A 19,549-nucleotide genomic window follows, 5' to 3' on the forward strand; every position below is an offset into this window, starting at 1 on the left:
ATTTGATTGATAATATTGGACTGTTTTATAAGTGATTGATTTGACTTTTTATTCCAATTTTAGGAACTCTATGGAATCAACTCATGAGTGTAAAAATTTGGTTCAATTTTTGGTGTATTTTTAATCACCGAACTGAACAGAAATACATGGTTCAATTTCACTCAGTTAATCACAAATTTAACTATAAAAATCGAATTGAATCACTCTTGAATGATTCGGTTCGGCTCCATGGTTTTTCATATTATTTTTTATAAAAAATCTTACATCAATTAAAAGTTCAAAATATATTACAAGAGATATAGTTTATTCATAAAACGAAAAACACTTATTATTATTATTATAAATAAATAGAAATTCATAATTGTTTGTTTATAACATGTATAACAATTATGTAATTTATAAAGAGAAAATATATTATTACATATATAATAATACAATCCATAATCAATTAATAACATATATATTTATTAATGACAACATAATCAACTATTAGTAACATATGTATGAATTATAAAATATAACCTTACAATTCAGAATTAGTGTCGTATATAATTATACATGTATGTATAACAATATATGATATATGTTAGTTTTAAATTTAACACTACAAAAGTTAAAAGATATGTTCCAAATTTTCAAGACACTGAGAAACAATTTAATAAGTAATAACATATATAACACTAATATAATAACAATTTGGTAAATATAACACTACAGTCACACAAAGTTAATAAGTCATAAAATTGGTTGAAGAATTTAGACAATAATAAACATCATTCTCTAGTATCTTTTCTTTAATATATGACTTAGTTCCAACGGTTCCTAAATTTCTAAAACCAACGTTCATATAAAATAGTCTTCCCAATCATCATAGACTACAAGTCTCTTGGTATGGATATGGATATTTTTAATTTGAAATTGAATGTATGGATATGTATCAAACTTGGTACTTACAGTCTTCAAATATTATTATTGGTGTTTTATGGTTTTTTGTCAAGCACTTTGAAAGTGTTTTGAGCATATTATTTTGAATATGCACTTTTTTTTTTGTGAACTTACACTTTTGACAATGTAATAAACTTATGTTTTATTAAAAATAGAGTAAAATGGTACCAATAAAGTTTAAATCGGATTGAATATTTCAATTTAAATCCACCAAACCTAACGAAACCATTTGTTATTTATGTTATCAGATTGAATGAATTTCAACCTAAAAATCAATAAAAGTCGATCTATAAACAACCCTACATGGAGTGAACATTTTTAGTACAAAAATCATATTTATATATATTACTTTTATTTAATAGTTAAATTATTAACTAATGTATGCCAAACATGTGATATATAAAAAAATCTAAACAGTCAGTACATCAAATATTTTCTCTTATAATATTATTAAAAAAGGTTTATTTAAATATCTTTTTGACCAAAATAAATTTTTAGATCAAGTTCATGCGCACTTGAATCGTAAAATATATTCAATGCATTTTTTTCAGATTTTTACTAATGCTAAACAACCCATAATTTCATTTCCATTTTTCAACTTCACCTGCCATATATATTTTAAAACTCATTCCTTGTATTTACATCAATATTTTGCACCTAAACATATAACTAGCGCCCTTCTGAGAGTGCCAACAAAATTTTACATTTCGAAAATAAACTATACAAATAACTTGATGGTGGTGAAAAGATACTAAAACTCAGGATGGAAACATTCCTCCAATGGATATGCTTATCGCACATGATGAATGGAATGCACTACATCATCATTTGTATAAGGACTTTCCAAAGTATCCATATTCTCTCACTAAAAATGCTGAAGATCCAAACGCATCAAAATTGGACAGTTTAATACCCAAAAGCTTTAATTGGCTATTTCTTGCTTCTAGTTCACAAATTCCTTCTATCTTCTCTTCAAATTCACTGGTGTTGTATATGCTGCAAAATTGGCTCAAAGACATTAACAATGGCGTCATTCCCGAAGAGAAGAGAGAAGAGAGAAGGAACCAATTCATCTTGGAGTCATTTACATTCTTGGCAAGGCCATAATAGTTGAATGCTTAAATGTGATCCTTCTTACTTTTCTTTAGCAACATTGCCATGTGATTGATATACTCATGCCCAGTATGTCTTTTATTCATAAGATACACTAGTGCCTCAGCCGCGGCATCTTTTTCTGCTGTTTTCTTATTGTTACAAGGTTGGCCTGTTATTTGCACTCCGTTAAACTCGACTGTAGAACGAAACTGATTGTTCAATTGCATAGTCTTGTAGACGGGCGCAGCCAATCCGGCCCTTGTCAACACAGTTTGGAGCTGACCTTTAGAATTATCACCCCCGGGTCCACTCTCTGTCCTTGAAACCAACACTGGCTGCAAGGTCATCATAGATGGCTGTGATGGTTTAAGGATCTGGCAACCAAATACAAATCTGCCTTCACATTTATCGTCTGAAATCAGCAACCGTACAGCAGATAGGAGCTCATGAAATGAATGTATGCCCATCATCGGAAACAGTAGCTGCCAAGTCCAACAGTAAGTTTAATTATAACTCAAAACTCACATGCTTAACTAATTTGCTCTCAGTATAAAAAAAATTAATTTGCTCTTACTTTGCTCTGAATGCAGTCAGCAAGTTTTTGCCTTATACTCTGGTACATGTCAGCAACAGTGGGTTCCATGAAAAACTCAAGATATCCCCCTAACATTTTTAAGTGACCATCCTGCGAAAAAGAAAATGATAGGAACGACAGTAAAACATCAAAGAAGTAAAATTTAGAGGGTAATTTTGAACTGCATCATCTTATAGAACAAACATTAGAACCAATAAAAATCACAAGGAACTTACAGCATCTCCTTTTGAGATGCTTCCACCGAATAGAAGCACCAATGAATCAGACACAGCTGTTGAGTCACGGAGAAATATTGAGTTCACCTTTATCTTCTCATTAAAAACTAGCCATGGGTGTGGAATTATAGTTTCCCGAGCATTAACTGAATTCTAGGCAAATGAAATAAACATGCATTTGGGGGGAAAAACAGAATTAAAAGACTGCATAGACTAAATAAGTATGAGAATTATACAATTTCACAACCACCACCACAAATTATAATGACTTTAATGGACTAACCGAATGTAGGAGGACTTGACCATCCTCCATTGTTTTCAGAGAAAATGACTTCTCATTATGCTGCAAATGATATTACAACATAATTATTTACTCAACATAAATGTACACTAGATATACAATATCCTTGAACACTAGGGGAAGGGGTTCTAGAATAAAAATATATATAGTATTATGCAATATAAGAGTATACCACAATAGAGCAAATTCCAGGATATAAGCCATAGCAAATAGCTGCACGAATAAGATGAACATCATAGCTCCATGCATTGCAACTGGTTGCATTGCTATCAACTAATCCAATATCCTTAAGCAGGGATAAGAATTCTTCACGAAGAGCATCAATAGTTTTCATGGATTGTGCAGAAAGAAAGTTTTTCCAGCAGTATTCATGTCCAGTGAGGCCTATTTCAGCATCTTTCCATCCCTCATAAGCCCTCACAATTGCGAGGTGGTCACTGTAATCATGGGAGAACTGAGATTTTGCAGCCTCTGCAAGCTGTAATGGAGAAGTTTGATTAATCAAATCCTCATAATGAAATCATCAAATAATCATGGGAGAAATTGTTTTACAAAAGTGTCCATATCTGCCAATGGATCTAAACAAATTTGACTATTGTAGTACACTAGTACTCATTCTAACTAGCTCATCACATTGAGAAAATGTCAGAAAGGCAACATAACATGATTGTCGCAATGAAGCAAACAAAGAAGGTTAATGTATTACCGCATGAATAGGATTCAGTTAAGAAATCCTTTCAAGTAAGATGCAAAATGTGGGATCTAACTTTTGTTCTGGATAGGGAAAAAAGGTTTCTGGATGAGGAAGAGAGCTAAAGACAAGCCAAGAGATATCTCTTCTGAAACAGAAAGAGAAAAGTGAAAAATGAGGCAATAATTTTGACAGAACAAATTTCCCTCTTCCAGTAGTCGAATCCTCATCAAATCTATTTTCAAAGTTCAGTAGACGAAAAAGGCAAGGTAGGCTAGAAAGATTTTTTCTTGAGTTCCATACTTCCATCACTTGTTCCTAAACTCAAATAGATAGATGAAAACAAAGTAAAATGAAACACACAGGAGACAGGTAAGAAGCAAGATTTGACTTAATAGGTTATACATACATCATTTACTTATCATAAACTTTTCTTCAAACTCAGTCACTCAGACCAGTTAGTCATAATGTGTGTTGTTGAAAACTAATCCCAAATGTTAGAGAACAATAGAAAAAACACATTAGAACAAGGGACTAGAAGAAATGAGGTACTTGATGACTAGGAAAGGAAGAGGATGCCCATCAGTGGTTTACAGTATGCAATGTGCAGTTTTAATACATGGACACACATATAAAGGGCATAAGTCAAATGAATTTCATCACAGTATGGATTGTCCTGGTATAAATTTAATTGGATTTGGCATTTGATATTTGAACAATAGAAACAGAAGAAAAAACAAATTGAACTTAGTATTCATGCCGTAAGTTCATGCAGAGAAGTGAAAACAAGTAAATTTCAAATGAATCTAATAAAAAGAATCAACTATATTATCGAAAATAAAAAAATTATTACGTTGCAATCATCTAAAGAAGGAATAACTTACATCTTTTTTATCCAATGGAGCTAGAAAAGGATCTCTCACACTGAGGCCCGCAGCAATAGTTAATATGGGATCCAGGCAATTGAAGATGGCACCAAATATAAGCATCTTTCCAAGTTTGGGTTCCATTGGAAGCATTGTCAGATAATGTCCTATCAATTGAAATATCAACTATGGGGCATCAAACTTTGAGGGGAAAAACTAGCAACTATCAGACCAACTGAGGCATCATCAAAATTTGGAGAGAAAATATTTAATAAGCCAGATTTTCAAGTACTGGGAAGGGATCAACCTACCTAGAATAGTCAGATTCTCATTCTCGTCAAAAGCTCCAATTATTTTTAAATATTCAATTGCATTTTGAACCTATGAATAAAATGGGTAGACCAAGAAGAGAGATACAAGTTATATACATACAATCAACACAAAATGAATAAAAGAGTGTACTTAAAAAATGGAGAATATATATATATATATATATATATATATATACATACATATATATATATATGGATAGTTGGTGATAAAATGAAAGCACTGAATAAGGAAGGAATACTGAATTTATCATTACTGCGAGCATTTCAGGAGACTGTAAAGCCCTAGACAAGAACTCGGATATACTTCCAAGCTTTAAACTTTTTATTTGCAGACAGAGAGATTGCAAAGGTGTCCTCAAAATTTCAGGCAACTGATACTCTGTGAAAGCATCATGAACACATCTAGGATAGAGATGGTAACATTCACCAGGTTGAACACGACCAGCTCTTCCTCTTCTCTAGAAAAATAGAATTAAGTGGAGAGAACCAATAAATTCAATGTTAAAGGCAAAATGTTTATATTTAGTATCATGGTTCACAGGAAATTGCACTTTGGCCCCACGATGGTCCGAGTCCAAATACAATTTCATCCCTGATATTTATAAAATGGCACACTTCAAACACATGATTTTCCATCAAGTCTGTCCAAATAGCTAACAAGATCATCAAGCCATGTTAACACTTAATAGCTATAAGTCATGTTAACATGATGTTTTGACAAGAATATCAGGCCAGTCATGCGAAAAGATGCCAGTCATAACAGGGAATATAAATCCTCTTTCCCTTGAATGACATTGCATTCTAGCCCAAAGTTAGCATGAAATATCAGTCATTGGACACTAACCTTGACAGCTAGTTTGGATGGATTGGATGGAAATCGCCACAAAGAGTGTGTTTGGGAAAGATTAAAGAGGTACAGTATAATCTGACATATTTGGAAAACCTGATTAATTTAGGAAAAGATAGTTTTTATGGGAAAAGCAGTTTTAGAGAAGCTTGAAATTTCAAGCTTAACTTTAAAAATTATTATTTTAAAACTAATCACATTTGTTAGCATTTCACCCTCACGGAATTAATACAAAAAAAAATATTAATAATCTATACATACTCCACCCCTTTTTTTTAATTTACCATGCAAGTGTTTTTTTACAAATCCAAAGAACAAAATATCTTAAAATCACTTTTCAGAAAACATAACCAATATAAAACTGATTCTATTATAAAGTTAAATAGACTTTATATATAATTGATTATTGGAATAATTTATCTTTTGCAACTAATCCAAACAACAAAGTTGATAGATTAGGGTGTAATGCCTTTTTCTAATTCATAAATAATAATAATAAATAATAATAAGACATCAATTTCTAATTGAATATTTGATGCACACAATGAGCTAAACATGAATAATAATCAGGCGACAAAAATGTCATGTTTGACCCCTCCCCCTCGAAAAACAAAAAAGTATGGCACTCAACTAGTGCATTGCCTACTCCATACATAACCAATACTACATTTTCTTGTATCTTGGTAAAATAACAGGTTTCCTGTACTCCTGTAGTATGTCCTCGTCTGTATATTTCTTCTCCTTATCTTGCAATTCTAGTAGAACTGACAGACTCTCAATGCCAACTGCAAAACTTAACAAGAGCTAAGCCTAAATCTAGCACAAATATGCAGAGTTGTTGTCAACCTGTCATACCAAATTTCATACACAACCTAGAATATGAGCTGTAGCCCTATAATTAATAGGGATAGCAACGGGTGCGGGCGGGCACGGGTAGTGTTTTCCCGTTCCCAAATCCGCAATATTTGCGGTACCTGTGCGGGTAGCAGGTAACCAACAGGTTTTTAGTTTAATTATATATTTATATATTTTGTAAAAATGATTATTACATGAATAATAAGATATTTATATGATAGATTTATGAATATAGTCAAATAAGTGTAATTTATTATGAAATAATAATAAATTTATCATATATAATATTAAAAAAAAACTATAATATATATATATAAGTTTAATTAAAAAATAAATTTATTAATATGCGGGTACCCACGGGGCGGGTATCATAAAACCCGTTCCCGCTCATTAGCTATTTTTGCGGATACCCGTTGCGGGTATTTCCACGGGTACTCACGGGTCGGGGTTTTTTTGCCATCCCTAATAATTAAGTATATTGCCAGTATTCAAGAGAACAAGAATTCAGTGAAATAAATTGTTCTAACTAAAAATTAAGCAGATATTTTTTTGTGCAAAGTTTCTATTTGAAAAGAATTGCAAAAGACCAACACAATATAAATACATAAAAATGGCAGAAGCAGAAAATACCTTCTACTAAGACATTTTATATAATGTATACTGCCAAAGATATAATCAATTAAAATAACCTTACTTGTTGAGCAGAAACCTTTGAGATCCAGGTGGGAAGCAAACAAGGTGTGTTATTCAGTGCATCATATGATGATTCTTTTGCCTTTCCACAGTCAAGAACAAAAACAACATCACTTATAGTGATACTCGTTTCAGCAATATTGGTAGCTAGCACTATTTTCCGTACTCCGTCTTCAGTTTCTTCAAATATTAAACTCTGCATATCCAAGATATAATCTTATCTAGATATTGATTGTAAGCAGGACAGTAAAGCACATCTGCACATGTATTCTTTGTTATAAGACTATGCGTGCAATATATTTTTTTTTTAAAGTAAATTTTCCTCTAGGGATAAGGAATCAAATCATTATGCCTTATTTTCTTTAACCACAAAATTATAACATGTATTGGTGCAGCGGAAGCCTCACATGCTAGGTTATTCATGCAAATTACCAAGTCATCTCAAACAATATACCACCAACAGACAACACATTACCTGCTCCGAACTGGCCATTGAGCCATGGCATGTAAGCAACAAAACTCGGCTTGGATCACCCAATATAGAATGCATCAGGAGCTTCTCTTTCAGAGCATTTATATCATCCCATCCTATCATGAAAATTAATACAGCACCAGGCCTTTCATGCTCACATATATTGCACAAGATATATTCTATGAGGTTAAAACCAATACAGTCAGGATTCCAACATGACAAAGACTCCTGTGTTTGCAGACAGTAATCTTTGAAATCAGCAGCTCTTACAGCATCCTGGTCATATTTCTCAATAATTAACTTAATCAAGAAATACATAACAAGAAGTGGAGCCACTATAGTAACAGAATTTTAAATACCTCTGCAGCAGAAGCAATTTGGCTTTTTCTCTTTCTTGGGACCTGTTTGTTCATTTTCCAAATCCTTTCTTGGCCGTAATCATCAATTTGATTATCATGAGTCAAACTGTAGCCCGACATTTCCAGAATATTCTCCAAAAAATGAGTTTGAACAGGGTATGTAAAACCCTATATTAGCAACCAAATCCACCCAACCAATAAGTAAAGAGGAAATAAAAACTTTAAGCATCAAAACAGTAATCCTAAGTTGCATCCGAATAAATAAAAAAACAGAGGTTTAATTATCCTCTGGGCCATTCAACAATGTACACAACTACAACAGAAACTATAAATTCTTATTATGAATTTTTTAGCCATTTCAACCCAATTTAGATATTACACCTTTACAATCAATTGTAGTTCCAAATAATAACACTTGAGTTGTTCACTGGTCTGAAATTCTATTTGTTTTAACTTTATCGCCCTGCCAGCCATGTCCATTATACATACTGATGATAAGAACAAAAAAACAAATAGCAAATAACCACCAAAGATGAAGCATCATAATGGAATATAAAGACCAAGAGTAATTCTATTAAAAGAATGGAGGTGGCAAGGAAACTCTTGAGTCTTGACCACTTGGAAATAGAGGTTCTAAACCATGTTAAAATTCAACTCTCTTAAAAGTTTGTGATATTAAGTGAAGAGTTATCAATGATTTTATATCTAGCAAAAACCTGAAGTATCTGCATTCCTATTAAATGTTAAAACAATGCTTTCTCCCCTAAGATTCATGAACCATTAATCATAGTAAATTCCCAGAGATATAACTATCTCCCTTAACAATGCAAGCAAGCAATGTCGTCCAGTTTCTGTGACACACCGGAATCTTAATAACTGCAGCTCCACTGAAGTATGAGGAGAAGAGCTCTGCATCAAGGGTGGCACTCATCAAAACTAGTTTCAATTCTGGTCGGTGGGGTAGGAGATCTTTAAGAACAATAAACAGAAAATCTGTCACACAAATAAAACACAAGGACATGAACATAAGAAATTAGCAAGAAACCAATGATTCAATCAAGTTCAGAATTTTACCTTCATTCATCCCACGCTCATGAATTTCATCCACAATAATGTGAGTTACACCTTTTAAGTTTCTATCAGCTAGTAATCTTCTCAATAAAATGCCTGTTGTGCAAAAGAGAAGATGGGTATCTCTCCCTTTCATACCCTCCAGTCTAACTTTATAACCAACCTTTCATGAAAGAAGCCAGAGGGAGAGGGAGAGGGAGAGGGAGAGAGAGATTTCTTTAAATTCTCAGGAAAGGAAACCATACAACAGAACAGAGAAAAGTAATGTGTTGGAAGAATGATTAACAATAATTGTCTACAGAAAACTCACAGATTCGCCCAACTTCTCCCCTCTCTCACAAGCAACCCTTTCAGAAACAGAAATTGCTGAAATGCGTCTTGGTTGTGTGCATATAATATTACAAAAAGCTCCACGGACTAATTCTACCTCAGATTCTAAAATAAATTGTGGAAGTTGTGTTGTCTTCCCACAACCTGTTTCGCCTGAAATGATAATTACCTGCAAAATGTGTCATTTAGTAATTAAAAGTTCAATCTGAGATGGCAAGCTTTAAAAAGTATTTATTCAAATATTACTAAAGATTCAATTTGCATGACCCTTATTTTCATAGATCAACCCCTTCAAAAAGTTCAATGCCATAAACCATGCCCCTTTTTGTTACCCCTTTCTGTGCAATTCTTGAATATCAGATAACAAGGCTTTCCATTTATTTAAGCATTCATTGTAAGGTTTTGATTACTTTTATAAAGAAAAAGGATAATACAATCTTACGAAAGTCAACTTTTTCATACATTCGGTATCTGATTGGAGAGGAACACCAGTATCTTTCTATCTCAGACTTTCAGAGATTTAGAACCCTTGTTACATATTTAGCCCTACCACCTTGCATTTTGGTTTCTTTTTTCTTATGCTTTGAAAGATTTTCTATCCTCCCCCTGGTTGAACTTCTCTTTTCTCAAGTTTTCTTACTCCATCAAAATAAAATTTTGGGCAAAATAACTGACAACGTATACTACAATTAATTAAACAAATCAGCATAGAAGTCTCTCAAATGAATTAGCATCTTTCCATAAAAATAGACCTAATTAAAACAAAAGGAAAATTGGCTAAGTGACAAAATACAATGATTGAACAAACCTGGTTCTTTGATATGGCTGACAATATTGCTTCCTTCTCTTTATAAGCAGGGAGACTACTACGAAATTCCAACATTCTTCTTCCTTCTATAGATTCCTGAAATGAAAAGATAAGACATCAAGAACATTCAATCATTTTCTTTTGTTTCAAAAACCCCATTGGATATCTTTGCGAATAATTAATAATTAGGAGCAAAACATCTATACCCAAAATAATTGTGCTAAAACCTCTATCTACAAGCACTTGCACAGATAATGGGAAAGGACAGCTAGCTGTAGCAGACATAGATGATAGTTATATTTTCCAAATAAAAGAAGAAATTCATTCATTAAGACATATAAAAGAAAGTAACTAGGAAACTGAAAAATAAGAAATGCCCCATAGCGAAAACCACAACAATGTTCATATTAGGGTTATTACTTAATAGGTTTAGTCTTATTGTCAATGGATTTGGGCTCATAAGCTATGAAGCATATACATGGACAATATCCAAAATATAGACACTGGGACACGACATTGTATACTGGAGCAATTGAAGTTAAATATGAGCAATGTGACAAAAGATCTAAATTGAGAATCCGGATTATACTCACCTTCACAAAACAACTTGCTAAGCTTTACATTTTTCCTATGATAATGAGCCTAAAAAACAACTAAGAGGAATCATTTTACAAGTAAGCACTTTGTCTCTTTACAAAAAAATATTTCAAAACAAGATGAAATATGTCTTTCACCTTCATGTAAAAAAAATTAAGATCTAATCTATCTATGACCTTGCTGAACGTTACTTGAAAACAAAAGAATGTTTTTGAAATTCTTTAAAAAAGAGTTGTGTCCTTCAAGTGTCAAGTCATTTTGGGGTTTCAACTTTCAACTGAGTGTGCAAGCCGTGTCCCTTAATACTCTCTCGTCACTGTCTTCATCATATCTCATTATAAGAGATCAACACTTCAAACTATGATACCAGCCTTTCCTATCCAAGCCCCCTCAAAATTAGATGCATAAAGAAATCCACACATTATAAATGGGAAGAGCTTCTCTTATTCATTCATCCCCAAAAAATATTGCAATAACTTCAACATTTTACAAGTAAACACAAGGTAATAAAATAATCACACGATTTTATATTTTCAGCAAAGGTGACCTGCCAGGCTTGTTGCTGATCGCGCATTTGTAAGCTTCTCTGCCTGAGAATTTTCTCCAAAACAGCCTTATTTGATGCTAGTGGCTTAGGCTGCTCAAAAAGTAGTTCATCTGTATCAATGCCACTGTTTAATCTTGAAAAGGACAAATCTGGAAAGCTTTCCTTCATCCTGGACTTCTGGCTTTGGTATTCTTCAAGATATGCATCAACTCGCCTTAATGTAGTAATAGGCAGGTTCACCTGTCAATTCCTGAAAGTTTTACTTAAGTGACTCTCAATCAGAGAGATAAATTTTCCAACAAAATGAAATTAGAATTTAGAATGATTTAAATTCTTAAAGAATTAAGATTATTGCGGAGAATGTAGAAAGCAGGTACAAAACTTGGGTAACATTAGCTTTTATTTTAAGCTCATGCTTCTCAAATGGTCAAGGAAAGCAGAGAGCAGCCAGAAGATTGTGGAACATGATAAACATACCTCCCTCAGTGGGCGTCGATCGTCCAAATCATATCTATAGTTTGGAAGTGGAACCTTGCTGAATACAACAACCTTTGCATACAGATGGCTGCAATATATAGGTGAAATTAAGAGCAGCTGCACCACAACAGAAAGCGAGACTGGCTCAAGCATTAATAATAGTCAGACCATTAGAGGAGAAAAGATACCTATACAAACCCATTCTGCTTGCCAAAGCAGCCAATTGCTGAAAATTACGCCTATCCTTTTTCTCCCTTGATATCAACTCTTGCTTATTCTTGTCGTTTAAAAGCATGGTTAATTTCTGCTTCCACTCAGAAGTATCATCATTGGGGGAAGCACCCTGATAACCAAATTTTGAAGCAACAAAAAAAAACCATCTTCAACATAAATTAAAAAAATGTGTTAAATTACTTTACAAAAATCTACACTAATGATAACAAGAAATCATGTGCATCTTATCAATCAAAAGTGAGCAGAGAGAGACATGCTACTGGTAAAGCATAATAACCTGTCTATGCAAACTGGTCTAACACACATGAAAAGTTACTTCAAATAATTCAGCACAAAGGAATTTTACAAAATAAATCTTCAAGAAAATTAATGAAGAACAAAAACTTCTCACAACTTATTTGCACCATTTTTTATAGCTAATTCATAAATTTTATAAATTCATGTCTATTGGATGGCTAATGGATCAACCATTGACCATGAATGTACCAATTAAATATCCAACGCATGTGATTAACCACAAAATTATATATCGTTATGCAGGTGTAAAAAGTAGAGTGAGATTTTGAAACAAAAAGCAGCATGAAGGTAACGAAATCACATTTAACACGCACAATGCAGATAAATGTTTTAGCGAGAATGAAATGAATTAAATGACATGATTTGAAAGAGAGGGAATAAGCACTAATTAGTAAGTGCCCAATGAGTGAAGGTTTTTTACATTGTAACTGGATCATCCACTATTCATAGTATAGCGGTTTTATACTAACATCCATCATTCACTATTCATTCATATCTTAAAGGACATTGACTTTAAACCCCATAAACAGATGATGCTCTATTAGTGTAAAATGTGTTTAGTGTCAATGCACAACAACCATTTCTTTCTTCTTGCGAAACTTTTTTTACACCATCACTACATCATCGTCATTCATTCATATATTAAACAACATAAGTATCATTGATACACATATGTTACTACATTCAAAAACAGAAATGTGAAGCAAAACCACCATTAATAACCAAAGACATAAAATAAACAGACATTTAATTTAACTAAAAATAAGTGCAGAAATATAAAAGGAGCATTACAAGTAATCTCACCGGTAATGAGGAAGTGTCAAATTTACCATCCAAACCTTTCTCAGTGATAGGAACTTGCTCGGAAACGTAAACGGCGTCGTATGAGGATGGTTGAGAAGGAAGAGGTAATTCCTTCATAGCGAGAAATAGAAAATGATTTTTAGCAGATAAGGGTTTTGAGATTGAGAAGTGAAAAAGAATAGAGACGAGTGCATGCAATTGAAGGCTTGACGGCGTCGTTTTTGAGAGCAAGAAGCATGTAGTTGTAGTTGTAGTTGTTCTTCGCTGTGCTATTGTTGTTGCTCGCGATAAGCACGCGCACGATGGCGAGTGGCGCGTGCTCTGTAGTGTTACTATGTGAGTTGAACGTGGATACAAGGCACGGACGAGTACGAGTGCCTAAATGCGCTGACGTTGAGATTTCGATAGTGTAGAAGAAAATATTATATGTAAATATTTTTATTTCGAAATTGTTGTATTATAACTTTTTATTTTTTCTATTTAAATATAAAATAAGTTGGTTAAAATATTTTAAATTTACCAAGTTAAATCAACCTATAGTGTCAAGATGTGTTGATTTTGAGTCCTTAAAGACAGAACTATATGTATTATTTGATTTAGAGATGATAATATAATTCAAAGTCAAAGTAGTTGTTTGAACTTTACCAAAATTTGATGGGAAAATCTGATTTCACAGAGTTTAGGTTTGGGTTTAATTTTCCAAACTCAGTAAGGTATAAGTTGACAAAATTTGCCCCGAACAACTATTATTTATATACAAAAAAGATTTACAAAATTATTTTTTTATGCCTATTGAAATCGAGGTTGGAGCTGATTCAGAGTCAGATTTAAGAATCTCAAAATCCAACAAGATCAGGTTTACTTTTTAGTAACACTTATAAACAATCAAAATAAAGTGGAGTTGTTTTATTGAAATTAGATGAAGTTAATGTCAATACTAAAACTATAAAGTGAATTTGGTTGTTTAGCAAGTTATAAGCTTTAAACATCACAGTTTTTGTTAGAGATGAATATTTTGTATAAGATACTGATGATGTTTTCACTAATCACAGTTTTTGAAAATATGTATAAGTAAGATGAATATAAAAAGAGTTTAAAATATGTGCACCACGGTGTAAAGTTTTTTACACTGTTAACACATCATTCATCATTCATTTGTATTACTTTTGTTTGAGTCAATGATGATTAATAAATCAATAGTGGGTAATTGACTGCGTAAAAAACATTTTTAAGAAATTATATTAAATCCTAGATGATTGTATTACTTTCTGTGTATATATATTAAATCCATATAAAAATGCTCTTAAAAATTATATTGAGATGGGAGTACAGTTGGAACAATTTAATTGTAATTTCCACTGCACTAGATTTTTAAATGTGAACTGTAGTTATAATGGGTTCACACAGCTGTTCCACAAAAATGTATCATTCCAATATTACTATTTCTGATTGATTAAAAAATATATTTAAATTAAAATTTTAATAATAAAGTATTTTTTTAACCAATAAGAAGAGATGACACCTTTTGAGACATAAGATTTGCTCTCCTTATAAGGAGAAAGAATAAATCTTCACCCCATAGTATTTTGTTTGGATGTATTATTTATTGGATTTAATGTTTATACATGGACAATGTAACCTTTTTATACTATCAATACATAATTCATAATTCATATGGTACTCATTGTTGACTCTCAAACAAAAGTAATACAAATCAATGATAAATGATGTAACATGAATATAAAAAACTTTAACATAATGTGCAGAGACATTAAACTCTTATTTATTATCTCTTTAGAATAATAGGGAATGCATCAACTACTTAAAATGGGATACAGAGGATGCAACTGTGGCATATATAACGCATAAAAATTAGTATACAATTGAAACAGGTAAAAGAATAGCAGAATACAATAAAATGCTGAGAAAATTGTTTCACATTTATTCTGTCAGTGGCTAGTATAGAAGAGGTTGAACTTTATTTTCCATTCATTTTACAAGTTGTGGTGGAAAATAAAAAATTGGACCACTAGGCCTATAAATAATAACAAGTATGATGCAAGAATAAGCACCACCCCATCAAAAAAATTCCTCTTCCACACAAAAGACTAGGAACAATGAATGAAAAAAATGGTGTATGACTGTCAAAAATTTATTTCAAATATCTTGCTAGGGGATTGAGCTTCATCTCTATACCTCTTGCCTTTGCAGCATAATGTCACAGATCTTTGAATCTTAATTGATAAATCTACATACTCTTCCAAGTATTACCTAGTCGAAGGGTATATAGCATGTCAAAAAGTGACATTGCATCTTCATCTCTTGTCCTTTAAAATCACAAACATTATTGGCATCTTCATCCTGTAGAAAAATTGGACAAGCATCAAGCCAAAATGAATATAAATGTTAAATAACATATTATGAATCCGAGGGAAAATGGGGGTACTTGCTTACCATGACAAACAGAAATTTTGACAGGATCGTATGGGAAATTTCAACCTCGATGAGGCGAAACTCATCCCAATGTAGGGATGCCTCTCAGTCATTAGTCATGTGAGGATACCAAAATGGAAGTAACAGATAACCAGTCCTTTGTCTTTACATCAGAAGCTTATTCACCACCTCCAATTAATTTTTCAAGATGCTGAACTGCATGCAATTTATAGTCTTTGTTTAGATGCTTGAATAGTGCACTATGTGTGCAAGAATCCGGTTGGATTTCTCTATCTAGCATATCCTTATACAGCCTAAAAGCTTCCTGCCACTGGCCTATGTTGCAGTTCTCATTAATCAAAATGGTGTATGTATACTTATTTGCAAAAACACCCTTTGCTTGCATCTCCATAAAAAAATTGTAGGCCTGATCCATCTTTCTCGCTTTGCAAAGTCCATTGATTAGAGCATTGTAAGTGATCACATTTGGACACACACCCTTCTCTTGCATCTCAAAGAAGTACATAAGAGCAAGTTCCAGCCTCCCCCTAACTGCAAACGAATGAATCAAAACTGTGTATGTGACAACTGAAGGAAATATCCCTTTGCTCAACATCTCATAAAACACCACTCTGGCCTTCTTAAGATCCCCAGCCATCAAGTGAGCATGGATGATGCTAGTATATGTTACATGATCCGGAAGAAGTCCAACACGGAGCATTTTTTGCACGAGTTCACTTGCTTCTTTCAAATCACCCAATGTGCAGAGCCCATCAACAAAGACATTATAAGTGATCAAATCAGGAGGAAAACCTTTGCTTAGCATTTCTTCTTGCATACCAAAAGCCTTAGATGAGTCACCTAGCTTCATTTCACCCACTATTCGAGTTGCATAGGCAAAACGATCCGGCTGCAACCCTCTACGAAGCATCTCATCAAATAGTTCCTCAGCCAATGGCAGGTTTCCTATCTGGCAAGATCCTCTAACAAGAATTGTAAAAGTAAATACATCAGGACTAGGCCCTCCATTGATCATATCATCTTTGAGCTGCCGAGCAACATCCAAGTCCCCCAATCTGCAAAGACCATCTATAAGCGTATTATAGGTCACGGCAGAGGGAATAATACTTCTGTGTCTTAACTCATCAAATAAGAGAAAAGCCTCCTCTAAGTTGCCCAACCTACTGTAACCATAAATTAGAGTGTTATATGAAACCAAGTCCGGCATCATATTCTTATTCGACATAACAGATAAAAGCTGCCTAGCATCACTCACTCTCCCACACTTGCAAAGACCATACATAATCGTATTGTACGTAACTACCGTCGGCAAAGCCCCTCTACTCAACATCTCCTCCCCAAGACCTGTTGCTTCTTCGAGCATCCCAACCTCACAGTACCCGCGAATCAAAGGGTTATACGTGTAAGCTGAAACCTTCAATCCCAACTTCAGCATCTCCTCAATCAATTCTCTCGCCTGCTTCAACTCCCCTTTGTTAGACAACCCATTCACCAAGACATTATAAGTCATGTCATTCGGCAAACACCCTCGCCCATGCATCTCCAACAAAAGCTCCAAAGCTTGCCCAACCTCCCCTTCCTTGCAAAACGAATCCAACATGGTATTATAACTTACGACCGTAGGCCTTATTCCGCACTCCACCATAACATTATAAACTTCCTTAACTCTATCAACCATGTTCCTATCCCTAAGCATCCTAAGAACCCTATTACAATTCCTCACATCAGGCAAAAAATCATTATGAATCATCCTATAGAAAATAACCAAACACCTCTCGAGCATTGATTTCTTCGTGAAAATCCAAAGCAACAAATCAAGAAGCTTAACCGAAACATCAGAAGAAACATAAACATCGCGATTAACCAAAACATCAATAACAACGCTATCCATTTTCAACGTAATTACCTCCTCCATTACCCAATACGCAGAACGCATTAAACGGTTTCTCGCGAGAATTTCGAGAATGACGACAAACGCGAATTCAGATCGGTTAAACCCGGGTTGTGCCTCGGCCCATCGGAAAAACCGGAGGGCAAGGTTCGGTCGGTCCCGAACCGAGTTAAGAACCCGAACCAGAATCTCCGGTTCGGTAACCGCAGAGCGAAACTGATGAGAGACTAACGAAGAAGGGTTTTTGTTTTTGTTACTGTTTGATAAAACGGCGTCGTATTCAGCTGCGGCGCGAAACTGATCAGAAATTAACGAAGGTGTTTTGAAATTGTCGTTGTGGTCTGAAACGGCGTCGTATTGGAGGTGTGGAGAGTTGGTTGAAGTGGAGAAAGGGAAGATGAAGCGGGATTTGAGAGTGAAAGCTCTAGAAGCTCTCAAGGAGAGGGTCATTGGGTAGGGAAGGTGGTCATGCGTGTAGAGGATCTTTTTAAAATGGTGGAGGAGGAGGAGGTGGTGGTGAGGGTAGTGGTGAGGGTGGTGGTGAGAGTGGTGGCGATGCCATGAAAAGTAGCAGCGACTGTGGCGAAGAACGGTTGGAATGGCGGCTATGCGGGAAAGAGGTAATTAGAGTTTGGTATGGATTCGTGAGGAACGACGACCCGAGCCCATTACTTTGGAGCTCCGATGCAAACCCAGAATGTTAGTTAGTTTTGGGGGATACGATAAAAGATAGATAAATGCAACTGAAGCATTATAGGATGAAGTGATCATGTTGGGTTAGTGTACTTTTATCTCATGAAAAACAAATTGATATGGATTAGGTGCAAATTATTTAGCCTTGTTCTAAGTTTTTGGAATTTGATAGCTAACTTGACTATAAATGTTGATTAGATAATCTTTTGAATGTGAATTTAATTCTAAATATCAATTTAAATAAAAAAAATTCAATATTATTTACTATTATAAATATGTAATTCGTGAATGATTTAGTATGTATATATTGACAGTTTAAGTGTTTTTTACATTGTCAGTAAATTATTTACCATTCATATGTTAATCATCATTGACTTATAAAAATAATACAAATCAATTGTGGATAATGTGCTGATAGTATAAAAAACTTTATAATAATTCATTTGTGAAATAATATTTATATAGATATTTTATTAATCATGTACATATAGGTATATATTTTGAAAAATTATTGAATCAATAATACTTTTGGGCAAAAAAATATTATTACTTTCTACATAATTGAACAAACATATACAAATATGATAAATAAATGATCATATGATAGGTTGTGTTAAATTTATGTCTTACTTCCTAAATATTAATTGGTCTAATTTTTTAACCTAACCTTAAGCTCAAAAAATCGGACATATACGACCTAATCATAACCAAGTCAAACTGATGAACGAATAGGATCAGGTTCTTCTTACCTCTCCCTACTACCATCATTATATTATCTCTTTTTCTATCACTATATTATTATCATTATATTATCTCTATTTCTATCACTATAGTTTTATGGTTATTTAGTGTACAACAAACACTATATATATTATAAAAGTTTTATAGTATATATTTATCTTATAATATAATATCTATGCTTTGTTATACAAATTTATATATAACCAATATATTATCTATAATTTATTTATATTATTTTAAAAAATCAATGATAACTAAATATAAATTGTGGATGACGTGTTAACAATATATAATTTTTTTACACTATTAATATATATATATATATATATATTCCATTAT

The 19,549-nt window shown here is 33.3% G+C and overlaps 2 protein-coding genes across 3 annotated transcripts; both read right to left on the minus strand.

Moving 5' to 3' along the window:
* Positions 1,511 to 13,856, minus strand: LOC109343662 (DExH-box ATP-dependent RNA helicase DExH5, mitochondrial-like). Of its 2 annotated transcripts, none has more exons than XM_019582073.1 (19): positions 13,432 to 13,854; positions 12,285 to 12,439; positions 12,097 to 12,184; positions 11,620 to 11,859; positions 10,476 to 10,571; positions 9,648 to 9,836; positions 9,341 to 9,500; positions 9,129 to 9,259; positions 8,267 to 8,434; positions 7,911 to 8,183; positions 7,437 to 7,631; positions 5,295 to 5,498; positions 5,020 to 5,089; positions 4,727 to 4,875; positions 3,324 to 3,629; positions 3,134 to 3,193; positions 2,851 to 3,003; positions 2,615 to 2,725; positions 1,511 to 2,522 (listed from the first exon to the last, which is right to left on the minus strand). In XM_019582073.1, exons 1-19 carry the CDS (start codon positions 13,546 to 13,548, stop codon positions 2,064 to 2,066), a joined length of 3,324 nt encoding a protein of 1,107 aa, XP_019437618.1. In that variant the 5' UTR covers positions 13,549 to 13,854; the 3' UTR covers positions 1,511 to 2,063. The 2 variants fall into 2 exon arrangements, 1 of the variants encoding a protein (XP_019437618.1); XR_002107241.1 differs by having other exon boundaries at positions 2,407 to 2,522; positions 2,851 to 2,906; positions 13,432 to 13,856.
* Positions 15,330 to 18,476, minus strand: LOC109343663 (pentatricopeptide repeat-containing protein At1g22960, mitochondrial). The gene is made up of 2 exons (XM_019582074.1): positions 15,886 to 18,476; positions 15,330 to 15,792 (listed from the first exon to the last, which is right to left on the minus strand). Exon 1 carries the CDS (start codon positions 18,224 to 18,226, stop codon positions 16,043 to 16,045), a length of 2,184 nt encoding a protein of 727 aa, XP_019437619.1. The 5' UTR covers positions 18,227 to 18,476; the 3' UTR covers positions 15,330 to 15,792; positions 15,886 to 16,042.

The sequence above is a fragment of the Lupinus angustifolius genome, chromosome LG03 (assembly GCF_001865875.1).
Source record: "Lupinus angustifolius cultivar Tanjil chromosome LG03, LupAngTanjil_v1.0, whole genome shotgun sequence".
Taxonomy (NCBI): domain Eukaryota; kingdom Viridiplantae; phylum Streptophyta; class Magnoliopsida; order Fabales; family Fabaceae; genus Lupinus; species Lupinus angustifolius.

What these genes read in the sequence shown, in the direction of transcription:
- LOC109343662 (XM_019582073.1), bottom strand. Translation starts at nt 13,548, where the DNA reads ATGAAGGAATTACCTCTTCCTTCTCAACCATCCTCATACGACGCCGTT. An exon ending in GGGAGAAGTTGGGCGAATCT is followed by an intron (nt 9,501 to 9,647) that starts GTGAGTTTTCTG and finishes CTTTCATGAAAG; the next exon opens with GTTGGTTATAAAGTTAGACT. An exon ending in CTGCAGTTATTAAGATTCCG is followed by an intron (nt 8,435 to 9,128) that starts GTGTGTCACAGA and finishes TTGCTAATATAG; the next exon opens with GGTTTTACATACCCTGTTCA.
- LOC109343663 (XM_019582074.1), bottom strand. Translation starts at nt 18,226, where the DNA reads ATGACCCTCTCCTTGAGAGCTTCTAGAGCTTTCACTCTCAAATCCCGC.